This window comes from Opisthocomus hoazin, chromosome 27 (assembly GCF_030867145.1).
Source record: "Opisthocomus hoazin isolate bOpiHoa1 chromosome 27, bOpiHoa1.hap1, whole genome shotgun sequence".
NCBI lineage: Eukaryota > Metazoa > Chordata > Aves > Opisthocomiformes > Opisthocomidae > Opisthocomus > Opisthocomus hoazin.
Genome location: NC_134440.1, coordinates 1,598,349 through 1,617,313, shown reverse-complemented (window position 1 = coordinate 1,617,313; position 18,965 = coordinate 1,598,349). Strand labels below are relative to the sequence as shown.

At 49.6% G+C, this 18,965-nt stretch overlaps 1 protein-coding gene across 4 annotated transcripts in view; it reads right to left on the bottom strand.

Moving 5' to 3' along the window:
- CELF5 (CUGBP Elav-like family member 5) overlaps positions 1-14,293 on the bottom strand; it is a 42,170-nt gene extending 27,877 nt beyond the window's left edge. For 3 of the 4 annotated variants that reach the window (XM_075444448.1, XM_075444449.1, XM_075444450.1), the window contains exons 1-2: positions 14,014-14,293; positions 6,473-6,555 (exon numbers count right to left, since the gene is read on the bottom strand). In XM_075444448.1, the coding sequence (XP_075300563.1) occupies positions 6,473-6,555; positions 14,014-14,293 (363 nt within the window). The remainder of the gene's footprint in view (positions 1-6,472; positions 6,556-14,013) is intronic. The other variant, XM_075444452.1, reaches the window with a different exon arrangement.
- Positions 14,294-18,965: the final 4,672 nt, after the last annotated feature.

Sequence of the window (18,965 nt, the reverse complement as noted above, 5' to 3'; positions counted from 1 at the left end):
TGACAGCACCATTATAGTGCGGGGAGGCCAGTCCAACACAGCAATTACGGCCCCTATCACATAGGTGACTGGCAGACACATTGAAGTGCAACCTCTCAGGACTCCATGGTCAGTCTGTCCTCACAGGGCTCCTTCCTTGATGTTTCAGTGCACCGTATAGCACTGCATCAAGGAGGACATTAGATGATCTCCCCTGTTGCCCTGATCTCTTCTTGTCACTTGTAATTAGTGCCACTGAAGGTCAAAGGAGCTTTTAGGGGAGAAGAGGAAAGTGCCACCTTTCTCAAATCATTTTCTACAAGTGCTAGGACAACAAGTTTCTCCCAGAGTCAACAGGAAGAAAAATCCTGGGCCAAAACCAGGTGAGTACATTTCTGGTTTCAAGGGGTATTTTCAGCAGTGCAAAGAGCAGCAGTATCTGGCCCCAAACTTCCTCCCGCTCCTCCCCACTCTTGCAAGTCAGGGCTGAAGGAACCAAAAACCCCAAAAGCTCCTCTAGCACATTCGTCAAGACCACAAGAGATCATTCTGGCCACCAGAAACCCATAGGCCTGAGGACCCACGCAGAGCTTGGGGCCATAGTCTTGTGTCAGCTGCAGGATCTTGCTTTAGCAGAGACAGGGTCTTACTGTCCCCAGCCTGCCCAAGGAGGGCCTAATCACAGAAGCCACTCCCAGCTCAAAGTAAGGCGGAAAGTGCTTAGCAGACCTACAGAAAGCACAAGTAAGATGCTATGAGATAGGTCATGAACTTACTCTGAGCAAGTGCAAGAAAGCTGCAGAGGGGAAAGACGAAAGCACTGCCACACTCACCTAGCTTTCATCTTTCTGTCAGACCATTTGGAGAAGAAATTCAACACCCATCTTTCCCTGCTCCACTGGGCACCTGGTCCAGTGAACATGCTCAGGTGCTTCTCCATGCACAAGTGGGAGCCCCCAGGGACCTCAGCAAACTGGAAAAGTGCAGAGTGAGAGACCACACAGAGCCGGAGCCGACAGACACAGCCAGGTCTGCAGAGCTTGCACAGGCTGCTCATGGATGTGCTGAAAGGTTAACACACTACAGTTGATCTGGGCCTGACAGCAGGCAATAAAAGCTTGCACGTGTGCATTTGGTCAGCATGTGGGAGTGGCTGCTGGTCTTTAATTCCATTATCCTTCCAATTCTGTAGGCAGCAGGAGCCAATGTTTACCTTGGCAGCTTGCTCTTCCCCCTGTCTCTTCAGGGTATGTGCTTCACAGGGCCACTGCCTTGACTCACTGCTAGTTCTCAGCCCCTTAAGCCAAACCCCCACCAGCAAAAGCATTTGCAATTCTCTCTGCAGTGAATAGGCACTTCGGTTGCTCCTTGCCCAGGGGCTGCTTTAGCTCAGTACCTTCATGTCCTAGTGCTGCTATTTCAATGAGACAGTCTCCACATGCTCTCTGTATCACTACCTTCTGCTGATAATGTTGCATAGCTCTCACGAATTTGCTGATATTGTCTATCAAACCTGCAGGATGGACACAGCAAAAACTTCTTCACCCTACCCTGACCAAAGGTTCAAACTGCTCAACGATTAACAACCAGAGTCCAGCTTCAGCCCCCAACCAAACATTCAGGTCCCCTACTCCACTCCTCAGCATGCCTCCCAGCTTTGCCAGCTGCAATATCCTGTAGTGTTCACACAAAGAAACTTTCAGAAATACTGGTCCAGGCTGGCTTCACACCAGCACTTGTACAAAAGAGAGTGGAAGGGAGAATGAGATGCTTTGACCTCCGTACCAAAACCCCTTCAGTCACTCGTGTTCCCTTATATCATTACGGGCTGAGGATCCTCACAGACAGCCCACACCAAGCCCGTGCTCCTGGCAGCAAAGGAGACAACCTGCCCACAGCGGTGCCCTGTGCTCAAGCTCTGCTGTGTCTCTGTATTAATCCTTGTGCCCAACTATCTGAGTTAGTGCTGCAGCATCTCAACCCCTGGTGCATTCCCAGCATCTCTCTCTGCCCTAATGCTGCTGTACTCGCTGTAATTTTCCATTCCTGTGTCCCTGCATTCCCAGTCCATCATTGCATCCAGGGGATCTCCCCCTGATGTAGTCACATTTCTGCTCTTAAACTGTCCATATTCCCAGCTTGGATCAATACCAATTTCTGCCACTTACTTGCCTACCTTTCAGCAAGCCCTTCTTTGTCCTGCATAGACATAAAACTGTAACCGTACCTTGCTAGAAGAATTATTTTTTTAAACCTCCCCCCCTCCACTTCCTCCCTCTATTCTTCTTCCCCTTCTTCTTCAGGAGTAATTTTATGTAATTTGCAACTGTCTGGCTGCAAATGAAAAGAGACACAAAGCGTTTCTGCGAAATATTGAAAAGCTAGCTGCTTTTCCCTCAAATTTCACTTAGCGAGAGGCTTTAACTTGGTATGTGATCACTGCATGTCATTAATAACCACTCCAATTCCTTTCAGAACTCAGCAAAGTGAAGGCACAATCACGATTCAAAGGCATGGGTTATTGAGATATAATATTGTTTCACGAGCCAGGGAGAAGTGTGCTAGGGAGTGAGGAGAAGGTGAAACACTGCACTGCTAGGCTGGCTGGCAGCTGAAGAGGACACTAGATTTAGGAAGAAGCTTGATTCCCTCTCTGCTTTTCAGACCCAAAGATTTTGCCTCTGTTCAACCTCCATGGGTTGTGCGTCTTTCCCCAAGCCCTGAGGACTCAGGCCGCAAAGGGAGCTGATTTCTGTTTTGTTCCTCAGCAGATCTGTCTCCATCTCTGTTGAGTCTTTGGAGCCCATCAAACTGCTTGCTTGGACGGAGTCAGATTTCACTGTGCAGTTCCCCAGCCTGTTGTCAGCGAGCAAAATTGGGCAACATGAAACAGGGTCTTTGCCCATGCAGGAAGCAGAAAGTACTGTGAAGGGCCGGGAGCAGGAGTGCATCAGGCTGGCTAGGAAGCGGTGCTGGGCACAAGTCGCTGTGAGCAAGATGTGACGTGCTACCTGCTTGTCACGTGTACTGACCAGCACGACGGGCAAACCTGTCTCGCTGCCTGCCAGCCCTTTGGCTGTGCTGAGATTCACAGGTTGCTGTCCAGACCCGAGGGCCCATATCGCAGTGTGTGGAAGCAGGTTCCCTGCCCGCACAGCCACAAGGCAGGGCATTCCTCCTGCCTACCCCAGCTGACAGCAAGGGCATAGACACCTGGCATCATTTCACACTCCTTAGCAAGCCTGGGTGATCAGATACTTCTGCTAATTCACCAAGGATGCACTTTACCTCTCTGTTCCAAGAAGCTCCATCCTTCCTTCCCCAACAAAAGTTTCACACATTTGTTACTTCCAGACTGCACGGATAGCAATTCACCAGCTCTGAAGGCAACACAGGTGTTTTAGATAATACAATATATATATAAGCTGACAGTCTTCTTGCTTTACATCCTGAGCACACTAGCCCTTACAAAAGGGGGTGAAAGCAAAAAATCTGTCTACCTTCGGAAAACTATGCTAAGCTTTATTGTAAAAAAATATGCTTTTATTAGTTTAAATTCTATTTAGCTACCATACATCCACCAGCCCTCAATTTGAAAAGAAGAATTTTGATCTCCAAAAAGAAGAACCTGCCAGAAACGCCACCAAAGCAAGTAGAGACCATGGTGATTCCTAATGACTTATGAGGAAAACCTACAACACAAATATAAAACCTCAGGAAAGCTACACTGCAGCTATAGCCCTGCAGGAACAACGTGGCAGCATTCTTAGATGGGCTGACATAGTTGGCATCAGACCCAGAGGGCCTAAGCAATACCTCTGTGGGCACAGGCCTAGTCAGTGACAGACTTCGAAGAAAACCCAGAAGTCCTGCTCCAGCTGCCTGATCACAGCCTAAAGACCTATCATAAACCATATCAAAGCATTTCCATAAGTCTGTCTTACCAAATCCCCAGTCTAGACTAAGAAAGCCACTTGCCTCTGATCAGGCTCATGAACTGTTGAGATCAACCACTGGTCTCTCCATTGAGACCAATAAAGGAAGGTACTTGGGTACTTTTGGCATCTATGGTTACTTTGCAATACAGTGGCAAGTGCAGGATTACCAGCAAGATCCTTTCTATGCCAGTTTGATCCCTTGCTGTCTTTAAACGTGCTGATGCATTCAGATGACAGTTTGTGTCACCCTACGCTGATGTCACACTCTTAAACTTTCTTCCTGCTATTGCTATGTGCAATAAAGAGATAGTAAGTGGGTAAAATGAACAAGAACTTGCTTGTTTACCAGCCTATGACCCATTTATTGAAACCGCAGCAGTGTGGTCCAGTACGTTCTGTTCTCTGTCCTATGCTAGGGTCGTCACTGTATTTCTGTTGAGAGGCTTTGCCACAGAGTTCATCAGATGATGATCTAGATGTGAACGTACAGAGACGACATTTCACAGTCCTGTTCCCAAAATAGGGAAACAATCAGTTACCTAGCACTCCTGCCTGGGACTCATTTCCAGAGTATTCTCTGTGATCAGTTGGAGGGATGGGTGATACTATACAGACATAAGCAAACCAGACTAATAAAACAGGGTTGAAAGCCACCTCAGGTCACACAGCCCATGTCCATGCCAAGACCAACTCTGTGGACACGAGGATGGAGGTCTGTTCTGTTCTGATAGTGAGTATCTCTAAGTGACCACTAAAATGACCACAGAATCCCTCCTTCTTGGTCATTGAGGTACTTTCCAAAAGATAAACTAAATGTGCTGAAGCAGTACACTGCCAGCCTGACAACTGACAGCTCAAACTACAGCACAGCTCATCTTCATCTTGATCCTGAAGCTTAATTACACCACATGGCTCATTAACTGTCTCCAGACAAACATATTTTAAAGTACTCAGCTAGCATAGACTTCTTACTATTCCCAAGCAGTTTCTTACATCTCCCTTAACACAAAAAGCCTTTAGAACACCACATCACAGATAAATTGCTCCTTTAAACACTACTCCATGCAGCACTCTAACCACTAAGAGCACAAACAGTAGAGGTACTAGGTATAGATATGTCTGTCTTCTCCACTGTGTTACAGCACTGTACCATGACTCACCATGATTGCTCCTCCATCCTTTAACTTGTTCTTACAGACTCTGCCTATTCTGCCCTGGACCAACACACACAGAAGATTACATTGCTTTAGCCTGAAAGGCTGATCTTTTCCCCTCACACAAAACAGTACTTGAGCACCTGGTTATCTGCACTCTTCCCTCTTGCTGCCCTGAGATAACCTGAAACAGTGAAGATCCTATTCAGTGGTAATTAAGTTACATGCATTTTCCAGCGCTCAAATGCCAACACAGGCCCATGCAAAAAGGGAGCACGGGTAACCAAATGTGGAAAAGGATGTGTGCATGTGGAGATCCTAAGGGGAGCTGGGAGAGGTGAGGGAAGCTATTTGGACCTGTATGGGTTAAAGAGGAAATGTTATGGTTCAGCATTCCTAAACCCTCTCAAGAGACCCGTTTTACATTAATTATTCTGTTGCCTTGAGCACTCAGGGCCTCTTGTGAGCTTCTGTCTACAGCTTCTGTCTCTAAGTACCCAATTCCTCTGGCTACTCACCTCCAGATGAATCCTTCCAATATGCTCGATCAACTCCCTCAGCACAGCCAGGGAACTTCCCAGTGAAGCTCTCAAGTCATACCAAAATGGAAACAGCAACAATTCAGAACTCGTTTCAGCTCATCAGCAGGTGCCAGGGAGGCAGAGAACTTTCCTGCGAGAAGGGACCTGTTCCACAGTGCCTGATCTCCTGCAATCCCTACTGCACTTTGCTCCCACCACCAGCTGTGGAATGAGCAGGACCCAGGAACAGACCACAGCTAGTTCAGCAGTCTTGGTCTCATCTATATAACCTATTTCTCTTCCAGACAATGGGATGTGGAAAGTGTATTTTTTTTTTTCCTCTGAGAAGCTGATCCAACTCTGCCAGTGCACCAGAAGTCATTTTGTGTCCTGCACAGAGCCACCCAAAAAATTGTCCAGGCATCCTGGAGGGCAATGGCAGACTAGGAGCGGATGCACCAAGAAATTCTGCACACCTGGAGGAAAAGGGTCTGGCACCTTCTCTTGTCTCCTGTCAGCTTTCAGCATGCCCACTGTGCAGGCTGGGGCCATGCACTTCACTCCAAAGCCAGAGCTCCCTAGTGACAGTGATAGATAGCTGAAGATGTCATGTCTCACCACAGAGACCAGAGCAGCACAGAAACAGGCTTGGCTGGAGTTACATGTGGCAGCCTTGGCAAGTTGGAGAAAAGAGCAGCAGATCTGTGCAGGGCAGCACTGTGCTTTGGCTCCCATAACCATGTTCTAACCCCCAAACCACACTTCTCTTTCACAAGTAGGACAATTAATCTAAGCCACTTCTTGCCCTCACTCCCTCCCCTGACATTCCCCATTCACCTGCCCATGGCATGAGCTCCAGGCACAATTCACTAGGACTTACCCCTGGCAAAGTCTTTTGTTCATGCAGTGCTGTCTGGGCTTTGATGGCAGAGTCTCTGGCACAGTATGTGAGGAACGCACAACCTGCAGTGGATACAGCAAGTGTCAAGTTAGATATGCAATTGCAGATGCACATTGACACAACGTTCCTCTTTGGCAACAGCAGGCGACTGAAGTACAAGAACTACAGATGCTGGCCAGTTCCCGTAGACCTCTGTCCCAATGTTTCTGCTCAGGTACAGAGGAAGTGCCTAGCACGGTCCTTGAGCAAGACCTGACTTTTTTATGGCGGGGGAGAGGCTTGCTAATTAAAGGTGCAAATGTTACGGAATTTGGATGTGTCAAAGACTCTAGGGAAAGACAATGAAACGACATTAAAGGACTTGCAGGCCCCATCCAAGATCTGTTGACATCATGGAAAAGGGTCCCAGTGAATCAACTAGGTTTGAAACAGGTATTGAACAAGGTGAGAAACAACAGGAGAGTAAAACACAAGCTAACGTTGCCTGTGAGAAAAACACCCCAAAACACAAGGATCAGAGGGGATACAAGGACCAGTACGATTATCGATTAAAAAAAAAAAAAAAAAAAAAACAGGCAAGGAAAGAGGTAAAGAGCCTGGGATTTTAGGCTCATATGAAAGCTCCATGACCTAGATTCATGGAATCCTGGGAAGCTACAGAAGGAGACGCCTGGCTTTCTGTGCCATACATACACGGATACCACGTGCACAAACACTTACAAATATATATATGCATGACAAGGGAAATACAGAGAACTGCAAAGCATAATGCCTTCTGCAAGGGCTAACTGAAGAAGCAAGATGAAAAGCACACAGAAAAGGACAGATCCTGACATTCTTACTCAAGATTTGACTCAACATCTTAGCCTGACACTGGAGCTAAGGGAGGAGGGGACAAATTGTAGCCCCACCAGGAAGAAGAGGAATCATCTTTGGTTGCTCTGATGCTAAGAATAATCAAATGAAACTAAGCAAAGGAAAAAGTTGGCTGGTTATCAAGAAACATTTCCTAGCAGAGAAAGATTTATTAGACTGTGGAATGATCTCCCCAGGGAAGTGCCTGGAGCTCTGTCATTTGAGTTGTTTCAGATAAGGATGGGCAAAGCACTGGAGAATAGACTCAAACGCTAGAATGCATCTGATTCCATCACTCATCTCCCTCCAATTCACAGTGGCATTTCACATCCTAAGCAAAGGCAGGACATGTCCCGTCAGCTTGTTGATAAATGTCCAAGTCTATATTGTGCTGGGACTGCAGATGCATTGTTATGGCCCAAACAGAGATGTCTGTTCTTTTGCCCCCACCTTCCTGTGTCTGGCTTGGGGTACTCCAAAACCGCTTCAGCTCTCAATGGATCCAAAGGTGGATGCAGAACAGGGGCTGTCTGGATCCCCTTTGGCCCAGAGCGACTCCATGGTACACAACACTTTAAGGCCATGCGGAAGCCAGCTGCTCAGGACAGCTCCAACCTACAGCAACAAGATTATGCTGTTCTTCCATTCCAACTCCAATACATTGCTGCAGCTAAGCAAGTCACATCTGTCCTTGCAGCTCTTGCTATGGAAAAAACCCCTCCATAAACAGCACACAAGTATTAGATATCCCTAACAGGTAAAGTTCCTTATTTCCCACGTTTTGAACCAAGAATGCTGCACCAAGGCCAGACATGGGACCACTGGATAATTTAACAAATGCAGTGAGGCCAGGAAGCATGCAGGTAACCATTTCTCATGGCAAAGGCAGCTAGCTCTATTGTGGGAGGGAAGTACCCCTTTGCTTTCCCTCTTCCCTCGCAGACTGCTATGATGTCAAGCATCAGGAAAAGTCTTAAAAGCATCTGTATAACCAGAGACCCCAAACTCTATTTCTAACAGAGCTGAAGGCCTAGTTACCAAAGTCCCAAATACAGATGTTTCTCTGATTCCACCTGCTGCTCCAGTCTGCTATTTTGCAAGTCACACAAGACCCATTCTAAGATAATCAGAGTCCGGTTTAGCACTCAAAACTCTGAAGTCAGGATTGGGAATAATCAATTTATTCCACTGAGAGCTTCAGTGCATTGGTACCATGTCCACATGCATCCTTGCCTCAGGAAAATCAGCCACCAAACCTAAGAAAACTAAGGACAGGAGAGGAATAAGTCTACATGAAGCTACCTGCTGAGTTAAGCACTCAAACCCAGTGCCCGAGTCCCAATTCCAGTGCTTTGGAACATCAAAACTGAGGTAATGCACATCGGCGGGCTCAAAAATCTCAGCCCATGGGAGAACAAGGATAAAGTGAGGACTGGACAAAGGTGCACCATTCAGTGGGGATAAAAGAGAGACACTTCTCACACAGGGATAGAGAGTTATTTTGCAAGGTACTGTCATCATGCCAGATGAGGAATTTGTAAAACTCAGCAACACCTACATCCAAAAAGCCCCAATCCAAAAAAGTGCCATGAATCCCCTCCCTAGAAACCTCCGGTCCTTCTCTTCCCTACATCAAAGGCTGCCTAAAATAGCGTTCATCTCTTAGGTGCTCAGGTATCTGTACCAAGAGGTAGCAGCATCTGGAGACAGAAGCATCATGCAGCTACGGAGCCTGAAGATGCCTCACTTAAACCTCCTGCTTCACACCCAGGGCAATCCTTGCTGCTGCTCTGCTTTTCAAGGATGTAGATATTTGCTCAACAGGAAGCAGCTCCCACCCTTCACTCAAGCATGAAACAGCACTCGGGCAGCCTCTAACAACAGGCTGTGTCTTGGGCTGGACTGGGACAAACAAACCTACGGCCACAGGACAGCCCTGTCCACTGCTCTGCCCCTGAGCTCTCCGCGTCTCTAACCTTTCAGGACATTCAGCTCATTCATTTCATCTCATTCCTGCTCCCCAAATGGCAAGAATCTGGGAGGCTGTGCTGGCTGTGGAAAGGAGGGAGCTAAAGAGGTCAGCTACGTCCTTTGGAAAACATAATTACTGTCCTCCACAGGAAGATGTTTTGGAGGTAGGATGCAGGAGTCAATTCTATTCTGTCTGCAAAGTCCTTGTCAGAAATACAGAAAGAGGTTTTGCAGAAACACTACTCTCTAAGCCTAATCAGGTAAACAGATAATTGGTAAAAAGAATCTTCCTTCCTGAAGAGACATTATCCCCTGCAAACTAACTCTTCAGCTGCTCCTTAGGATGCAGCAAGTAAGTGAAGCACCAGGTATTTTCCACAACTTCCCCTTGTCCCCTGCCTTTGCCCAGGTGCCTGAAGCTTACAGAATTACGAGGCTGAAGGAAAGCCACATTTTCCCAGCTCGCAAGAGTCTCCATTCTGTGACCATGTCTTTCATGGGTTCTTCATGCTCCTAAAACTTTGAGCCTGACAGAGTTACCCAGGGATCCACTCAACAGCAAGATGTCCACAGAGGTGCAAAGGGGCCCATCACTCTCACCAGGTTTTTTCACTTCCACATTTCCTGCTTTCATTGACAGCAAGCTCAAGTTGACAGACTTACACCCCTTTGGGCACTTCGAACACCAAGTCATCTAAGTCTGTTGGGACATGGTGTTAAACAGTGCTCAGGGTGTTAAAAAGTGCTGGCCTTGAAGGCCCCAGGCCAGCCAGGTGGTGGTGATGATCCAGTCACAGAACAGGGAAGCATAACAGCACCCAGAGCACTGTCCACAAAATCAAGCCATTACAAGTCCTAAACAGGGGAACTTGGACCAGAGCTGCTGCTGGACAGTGAGAGCCGTGACCCCCGGGGACCAGGGACACCCCACCATCATATGCTTCCTCCGACGACTGAGTGACTTGTCTTCTTCTATGTGATTTTTGAGTCTAGATTATGATTGTTATATTGATAGAGTAAACCACGTATTAAAATCTGACCCGATCTGCAGGGGGTCCAGGTGATTAGACATCATACTTTGTGTTACAAATTCTGTATTACAGAATTTACAGTACATGTACATTGTACTATAGTGATTCTGCTTGTAGAAATCCTGTGCCATTCTAATAACAAAATCTGTGCTGTACTTATCATAAAAATCTGTTAAGAAAATAAAGCTTTAACTATGACACAGTGCCACCATCATTCTGCCAAGGATCCCTAAAAGAACCTGTATGTCCCCTTAGTGTTGGGTGACACCACCCTCCTCCCACTGGCTCCAGGAGGATTACCAGCTCCCTACGAGCAGAACCCAGCCTACTTCCACTTACAAGAGACTGCAGCAGTGCCTGGTCCTCCCTACAAACCACACATTGACCCTGGGATTTCAGTCCCTTTAGATCCTACACTTTCTCCATACAGCAGTTTAAAACCTTGAGCAAGAAAAGGCTGTCAGTCTGCAGAAGAGAGGGGTCTCCAAATTCAGCTTATCATTAGAAATCACATCAAATACTTCAGCAGCGGAAGCATGGAGTCAACGGGTAGCTTATCTACAAGCCTGCAGAAGCTGAGTCAAAACTCAGAAGCCAGTGAAGCAAGTTAGGCTGAGGTTGTTATCGCCTCCTTGCCCTTTGGAAAAGCCACCCATGTGTCTACACACTGTATGCTTCTCCACACACCCTGCAACAGAGCTGCTCCTGTCCCTGCCATTCCCATGCAGTTTAGTTTTGTATCTCACACTCCAGAATCTCTCCACTTTCCCTACCACTGGCACTGCTAGGAAACCCATCCAGGGGAGCACAGTTGACACTCATGGAGAAACTACCTTCTACCCAATCCTGGAACACAAGGCCAAAAAATTCCACTTGATTCTCCCTGCTCAGCCTCCTCTGACCCATTCCAAAAGCCTGTTCAAATGCCTCCCTGCTCTTCCCATGAAAATATTAGCTTTAAGACAAATGCTGCCATTAACATGCAAATGTATCTGTGATTAACATAAATAAACTGCCTCATGAATAATTTTAGGAGGCTGGAACAGTCTCAGCTACCAGTAGTCAGGTTGCTAGGACATGAATATTCAGGCACTAACAAAACCACTTAATAACAGTGCTCATGTTTCTAGCAGGCCTGTAGGAACCTACTCTGCCTCCAATGAACTGATCAGTTCTCAGCACCTGTACAGGACAGTCCTAGCTAGCTCTTGGGCTCCCAGACCCTGCAGCCCAATTCACATCCTCCTGCCCCTGGCAGGCCTTTTCCACCCTTCCTTCCTCCCTGGGGGCAGAGGCAGCTGCTTAGCTCCGTAGCAAGCTGTAAGGGATTGCAAGAGGAGCTGCTGGGCTTTACCAGCAATGCTTGCTTCTCACAAAACTGCTTCTCCCTATTTAGGGAAAGAAAGGGAAAAAGCAGATGGAAGCCACATGTGAGCTGTCAATTGGATCTCGCTGCAAATTAGGGAACATGGGGAGAGAAAACTGAATCTGCTGTTATAACTGCCTCAGAAAGATTATGGCTTCTGCATGGCACAGGAATGAGTGCGTAGTTATCCAGATTTGCCAAAGCCTTCCCCTGCTCAGAGGCTGTGAAGCCCTGGCCAGCTCCTGTGATGGTGCTTCAGGCTGCTGCTGGGTCAGGTCTGGCACCCTCCAGGCCTACTGATGTTAACGGGAGCAGCAGCTCCTCACCAGGTTGGCCTTCCTGCATGAAGCCTAAGCCAATGCAGCCAGACCTGAAAAGATGGGAGGGCAAGGCTGGGGTCAGACTTGGCTGGATCGTCAGTCTAATTTCTTCGCTGCATGCTAACCCCCCCACATCCTTGTGGAGGAACGACTTCTCTAGAGAGGTTTATTGCCTATTCCCAAACGAGGTTGAGGTTCTGCATGGAAACCCTTGCCACCAGGAAAGGAATCCCAACCTTTTACTTTGTACTAAACAGGGGGGAAGGACAGGACACGGGGACGCAGAGCAAACTGAAGGTGTGTGGAAATGACTGTATAATAGCCACCAGAAGAACCTACACATCCCAACAGCCTTTTCTTGACAGAACAGAGCACCAACAACCCCTGACCAATACCTGCATCCGCTCAAAAATGTCAAAATCAAAGGAATATATTTATTTTGCTGCAGGAATCCTGCATTTAGCAGCAAGTTAATGTCACACAGATCTGACTAATACCAGTGCTGCCTCCTCCAATTTCCGTATCTAAGTGGCAGATCCCTAGAATCTGTCTCCTGCCTGGAACCTGACCTCAGACCACACAGTCTATATTTAATATGTCAACTGAAATGAAATGTGCAATTGCCTCTTGCCTCGGGCCCATTCTCCTCCTCATTGGGTTTGAAACCTGGCAACTCACTGTCAGATGGTAGCAGGTGTGGACTCAGTCCGTTGCACACATAGACACACAAGCACATGGCATTTTGGTTCTGAAGTCCCAACCAGATATACTTCTTCAGCTAAATTCAAGCCAGCCCAGTTCCCATAGACTTCAATAAGGAAGTGTTTTCCGTTTGTGTTGGGGTTAGATTTGGCCTTTTGTTGGAAAATAAGTTTATTTTTCCTTTGCCCCTTTCCTTCTCTGTTCAGTCTAGAACAGTTTGAGTTGCCGTGGCACTTGCAGTTTTCTCAACCTTTCCTCCTAAATCCAAAACCAGAGGCACGAGGACCAAATACAACTCACACTCCCTCCAGCGTGCGCCAAAAAATGACCTCATCACAAACGGTTGTAGGGTACGGAGGCCCAGGCTGAGCACCGACAGCTTTCAAGGCACTTACTGTAGGTTCCCTGCAGGCTTGCTCTACCCGTGCCAGGGAGCGGTGCTGCGATCACTCGCTCGGATCGCACCGCAAACGGGCTCCGCCAATTCCCGTTCATGGCTGGAGCTGCGGCGATCACCAGATCCCGAACACCTGCTGGGGGTGGGCTAGAACTGCTCCCCAGAAGGGAGTCGACATACTGAACGCGACAGCTTTTCAAAATACAGCTTTCAGATACAACAATAAGTGCAGCTAAACAAGGCTCCTCAAACTTTTTAGCACCCGCTAAAGGTCTTTCAGCGAAGAAAGACCCCTCATTTATCCCAATCTCTCATCAAGAAGGCCCCTCATCTACCGCAAACGCCACTGGCAACAGCAGACCCGCGGCCGATGTTCTTTGTCACGCGGATTTTAAAACCGTAGCCCTGCCTGGGAGGAGGTCTGAGACCACCGGGATGACAGCTGGCCGCCCACCGAGGGCTCCCGTTTCAGCCCCAGCTGCCGCGACCCGCAGCAGCCTCAGTCGGCCCCCGCTCTGCACATCGGCACCTTTGTCACAACACCCCACACACCGGCGCCAGGCCCCGGGCTACCGGCGGGGTGCTGGCACCGGGGCAGCAGGGCTGCACGGGCACGGCCGGGCTCCGCGGGGCGCCGGCGCAGAGACCGACCCCCCCCCCCCCCCCAGGGCCGCGGTGCCGCCGCCCGCCCGCCCGCGGGTGTCGGGGATGGAGACCCCCTCCCGGGCAGCGGATCAAGGGGCGCGAGCTCCCGCCGGGGAGGCGGCGGCGGCCGCACGTCGCGGTGCCTCGCGCGTGGACCGACCCGAGGGCGGGCGGGGGCCGGAGGGACGCGCCGCCCTTTGTGCGCGCCCCGGGCGGCGCGGGGCCAGGCTCACCCTTGTGCATGCCGGTGTAGCGGTCCTTGAGCACGGTGAGCTCGTAGATCTTGCCGAACTGCTCGAAGAGCGGCTTGAGGTCCTTCTCCTCCAGATTGCGCGGGATCTGCCCCACGAAGAGCTTGATGGCATCCAGGTCCTTCATGCTGTCGGGCTGCGCGGGGGGCTCCGCGCCGCCGCCGCTGCTGCTGCTCATGGGGGAGGCTCGGCGCGGCGGCTGCGGCGCTGGCGGGAGCGGCGGCGGCTGCCTCCTCGCCTCGCCCGCGGTGAGTCTGGCCATGCCCCGCGCCCGGCGCTGCGGGCGGGGGAGGCAGCACGCCCGGGAACGGCCCCGCCGCCGGCGCCGCCGCCGCCGCCACAAAGAGCCGCGCCGCAGCGCCCCCTGCGGGCCCGCCGGCGGCTGCGCGGGGCCGAGGCGGGGCCCCCAGAAGAGGGGCGCAGGCACGGGGGGCGCCGAGGGAGGCCCGGCTCGGCGAGGAGAGCCGGGGAAGCGCTTGCAGGCGTGGACGAGGAGGCAAGGCAGCTTTGGCTGCATCCTGAGGGCCGAGGAGGAGACACAACGCCTGTCCTTTTCAGGCAAAAGAAGAGGCACATTTTGAGGGCCTAAGTTCTGGAAACGTTGAGGCCCTGGGAGGAAGGGGGAGAGCTCTAAGCACCCACGAATAGGCCTTGTGTGCTCAGCAGGGGCAGGAGGTATTATTTGTAGGACCTGGTACTTATCTCAGAAGGACAAATTGTCATCAGCTGTCAGGAAATTAGGCATTAGAGCTTCTTCCAAAATAAGAGCTTGCTCTTGTACTGCTAACAAAAGACAAGGCAGAGTGCCCTTCCACATCCGTATCAAATCAGTGTTTGGCCCCTTTTTCTGAGTGTTTCAGCACCAGGGTCTGGAGGAAAAGAAAATCTTTAAAGCAGAAAAGTCTCTAACACAACCCTCCCCCAAAGTGGAGTGAGCACAGCCACACGCACGGGTCCTGGAGGGGGCTTAGCTGCAATGGGGAGCGATACGTGGCCCCACATCTACAACTCTAGCCAGGGGTCTCTGCCTCAGGCCCCTGTGGGCAAAGGCCCCTGTTGAGAAGCTCAGCTCCCTCCTGACTGTGGCTTGGCAGAGGCATTTCCAGCTAGGTCCTATTAAGACTGTGCCAGACAGTCAGAAGCTGGTCATACATCCACGTCGAAGCAGCCATTATTGCTACCAGGGTCACATCTGACTCCTGATATGAGGATGTCGATTGCTCTCCCACTAGCTTCTCCAGTTCCGACAGACGGCGTGAGGCAGCGGGGGATGTCAGTGCTCTGAGCAGCACAGTCCTGGTGGCCCAGGCTGTCTCATCTCTCTGCTCCATCGCTGTCATGCCAGGGTGATGCTGAGCCACAGCACACTCAAAGCTCAGACTCCACAAGGAGCAGCTGCCCTCGGCAGTGCAGCTGCAGGGATGCAGCCCAACCCAGCTGTGCCGCCCACAGCCACGCATCGCCCACATATCCCACAGGGCATTTCCTCAGCAGCATACACAGCTCTTGTCGTCATGCCATACATTTTAGCCTGTCATCCTGCCCCAGTGTCCCTGAGGATGAATGGACTTCTGCACCTTAGTGCTGGGAGGAGTGAGGGGGGGTGTTCGCTGGATTGTTTGCAGAGAGAGCTTTGGCAAAGCCAGGTACTCAGCTCTGCTGAGCATGCCAGGCCTGAGGCTTTACAAAGCACTGCGGTGCAGGTAGGACCTGCCCTCTCTTGCCCTTGCTTAGTCTCTCTGCTAGGAGCTTTCTGCCATCTCCCACTACTATTGCCCTGGATCCTGCAGACAGATGGAGGCAGTGAGTGGAGGAGGAGACCCTGCTATTCAGCACACATACCCAATGCAACAACAGCTCCACGCTCCCACACAGCAGCCCAGTTCAGCACACTGCCCTCTTGCCTGCTCCCCAAGCCCCATCCTCTTTCACAGAATCACAGCATAGTAGGGGTTGGAAGGGACCTCTGTGGGTCATCTAGTCCAACCCCCCTGCTGAAGCAGGGTCACCCACAGCAGGCTGCACAGGACCTTGTCCAGGCGGGTCGTGAATATCTCCAGAGAAGGAGACTCCACAACCTCCCTGGGCAGCCTGGGCCAGGGCTCCGTCACCCTCAGAGGGAAGAAGTTCTTCCTCATGTTCAGACGGAACTTCCTGTGCCTCAATTTGTGCCCATTGCCCCTTGTCCTGTCACTGGGCACCACTGAAAAGAGCTTGGCCCCATCCTCCTGACACCCACCCTGCAGATATTTGTAGGCATTTATAAGGTCCCCTCGCAGCCTTCTCTTCTTCAGGCTGAACAAGCCCAGTTCCCTCAACCTCTACCTCGTAGGGGAGATGCTCCAGTCCCCTCACCATCCTTGTAGCCCTCCGCTGGACTCTCTCCAGTAGCTCTTCATCTTTCTTGAACTGGGGAGCCCAGAACTGGACACAGTACTCCAGATGAGGCCTCACCAGGGCAGTGTAGAGGGGAAGGAGAACCTCCCTCGTCCTGCTGGCCACACTCTTCTTGATGCACCCCAGGATCCCATTGGCTTTCTTGGCAGCCAGGGCACACTGCTGGCTCATGGTTAACCTGTCGTCCACCAGGACACCCAGGTCCCTCTCCACAGAGCTGCTCTCCAGCAGGTCCACCCCAAGCCTGTACTTCCTCCCTCTCCCCACTGCCCCACATACTAGCTCACACAGCTCACCTCCCAGAGCACTGGCTCAAATACTACACAGATCTGTTATGCTTGATTTTACCCAAAAAGGTAGAGGGCTGACTCTAGGCCTCTGCAACAGGAAATACTTGCAGCAGGTTTCAGTGCCGATATCTCTGCAGGAAAGGTTAGGGAAAAGGGGGTGGATTATCAGAGAAAGAAGAGGGGTCCCAATCCTAGGAAGCAGAAATAGGAACTGAGAGTACTGTTCACTGTTCAGGTATGAGCACCCACCTGGCTCCCAGGCTGAAGTCATGGCTAGAATGACAGATGCCTCTGCAGAGGCACATGCTGGCCCTCAGTAGGAAAGCACTGTGGATTCATTTCTCTCCTCTTGTGCTCAGCAGAGAACCTCAACTCTTCTCCAAGCTACAGTTCTGTACCCTTCTTTCTCCAACCCTGGCAATTGTCCCCACCTGTGTGCGGAGCTGCCAGAACACTTATTCAGGGCCAGCAGGTGCAAAAGCCTGGAATTTGCATCCAGGCTTTTCACTGAAATGGACTCCAAAGCCCTCAGCTTTTTGCAGCCTGGCCTGAACCCAGGGGCCATTGCAAGGTGTATCAAGACTCTTGCTGTAGAGCTGCCTAGTGTTTGAGGGTGGTACCACTCCTAAAATTCACCCTAAAAAAAAAAAAAAGAAAAAAAAAAAACAGAACTCCCCACACTGGTCAAACTTTCTGTTTACATCTCTTGCAGAAGCTGCCAGGGTTCTGCCAACTATTCAGAAGCCACAGATGCATCAGCCAGGAAGCCTATGACAAGTCAAACTGTTCTCATTTTTAACTGCAAACAGACAAGACAATCTTAAAAACAGAAGACCTTTATCACAACTGCAGCAAACCTCACCTCAGATGAATCGTGGCTAAGCAAGTAATATTTTCAAGCACCTTTCTATGCCCAGCCTGCTTTTTCATGTCAGCTGCTGCAGCACAATCTACTCTAGGCTTATGTTACAGCTTGAGGGACCCAGTGCCTCAGGCAGAAAATGCCTATTTAGAAGGAAAGCTATATCCAGAATCTTTTGGAGTCCATGAATGGACATATTATAATCACCCTGACTGCAGTAGAGAAAAACAGACATGAAAATACTGCTAGTAAATGAAAAACAGAACGGCTGTCAATCAGCACCTGGAAAGAGTTTACAGAGCCAGAGAATTATATACCACAGTAACAGGATTAAGGGGTAGTTAGAAGACAGTCATAGCACCAAGAGAGTAAAAAAGGGAAAGGACAGGTCATCTGCACAGATGAAGGAGAAGCATGTTGCATCTGTCACTGAGGAGGCTGTGAGAGTTAGAAGGGGCACAGCAGAGCTCAGGTGCACGATTCCCAGAGGATGAAGGAACAGGTTCTGCCCAAACCTCAGACACTGCTTCAAAAAGTAAGTGTTAAAAAGAAAGCCACATTGTGTGCCCAAGAAGTTTCTCTTCTGCATAGAGACATTTGCTAGTGGAAAAAACCGAGGTGTTTGTCTTCAAACACATCTATACTTTCCTGGTTTCTTGTGACATAGAAGTGTTTGGATTTAGACAGGGGCAGCTTAAGATAAAAGGTGAAGAGATCCAGTCGCCCAAATTTGAGAAAGGCTCAAACAAAGGACACAGGAACACCAAGGCACACTTTGCATTATGAGTGCCTGCCTTTTCGTTCCAGCTCCTAAAGGCAGCAAGGAATGGACAAAATACAAGCTGGAGCTCTGAATTTCCACATCACCTAGGAGACAGCACTTGAGGCAGGAAATGCTCACAACAGCCCAGAAAAAAGGGGAAGGAGGGAGGATCTTTCAAGGATCCTTCAAAACAATCTGCTTTCCCTTACCTATTTGCTCCCCAGGTAGAAAAGCCAAAACACTAGTTAAGACAGTCCTGGCAGAAAATATCCAAGCAACAATATAATGTCTCAAGAAGATAAAAGTACATTCCTGTAATGTGATTGTTTCTGATCTGGAGCAAAAGGTTTTCTACAAAGAAAACTGCTCCTAAACAGCCAGATTAACAGTTTAAGCCAGATCACAGTTCAGTAAAAGAGTATAAATTGCTATTAGCTTTCATCCTCTCTTGTTTACCAAGACTCTGCTGCTTACCTTTCATTGGATATCTGTAATCCTAACCAATTTAAGATCAGGTTTTTTTAATATTTTAACTTTGCAACAAATCAAAAATTAACTAAGTTTTAATGCTTGTTGATTTTATGACCAGAAGTTGTCTGTAACAGTGGGTAGATTGGAAATG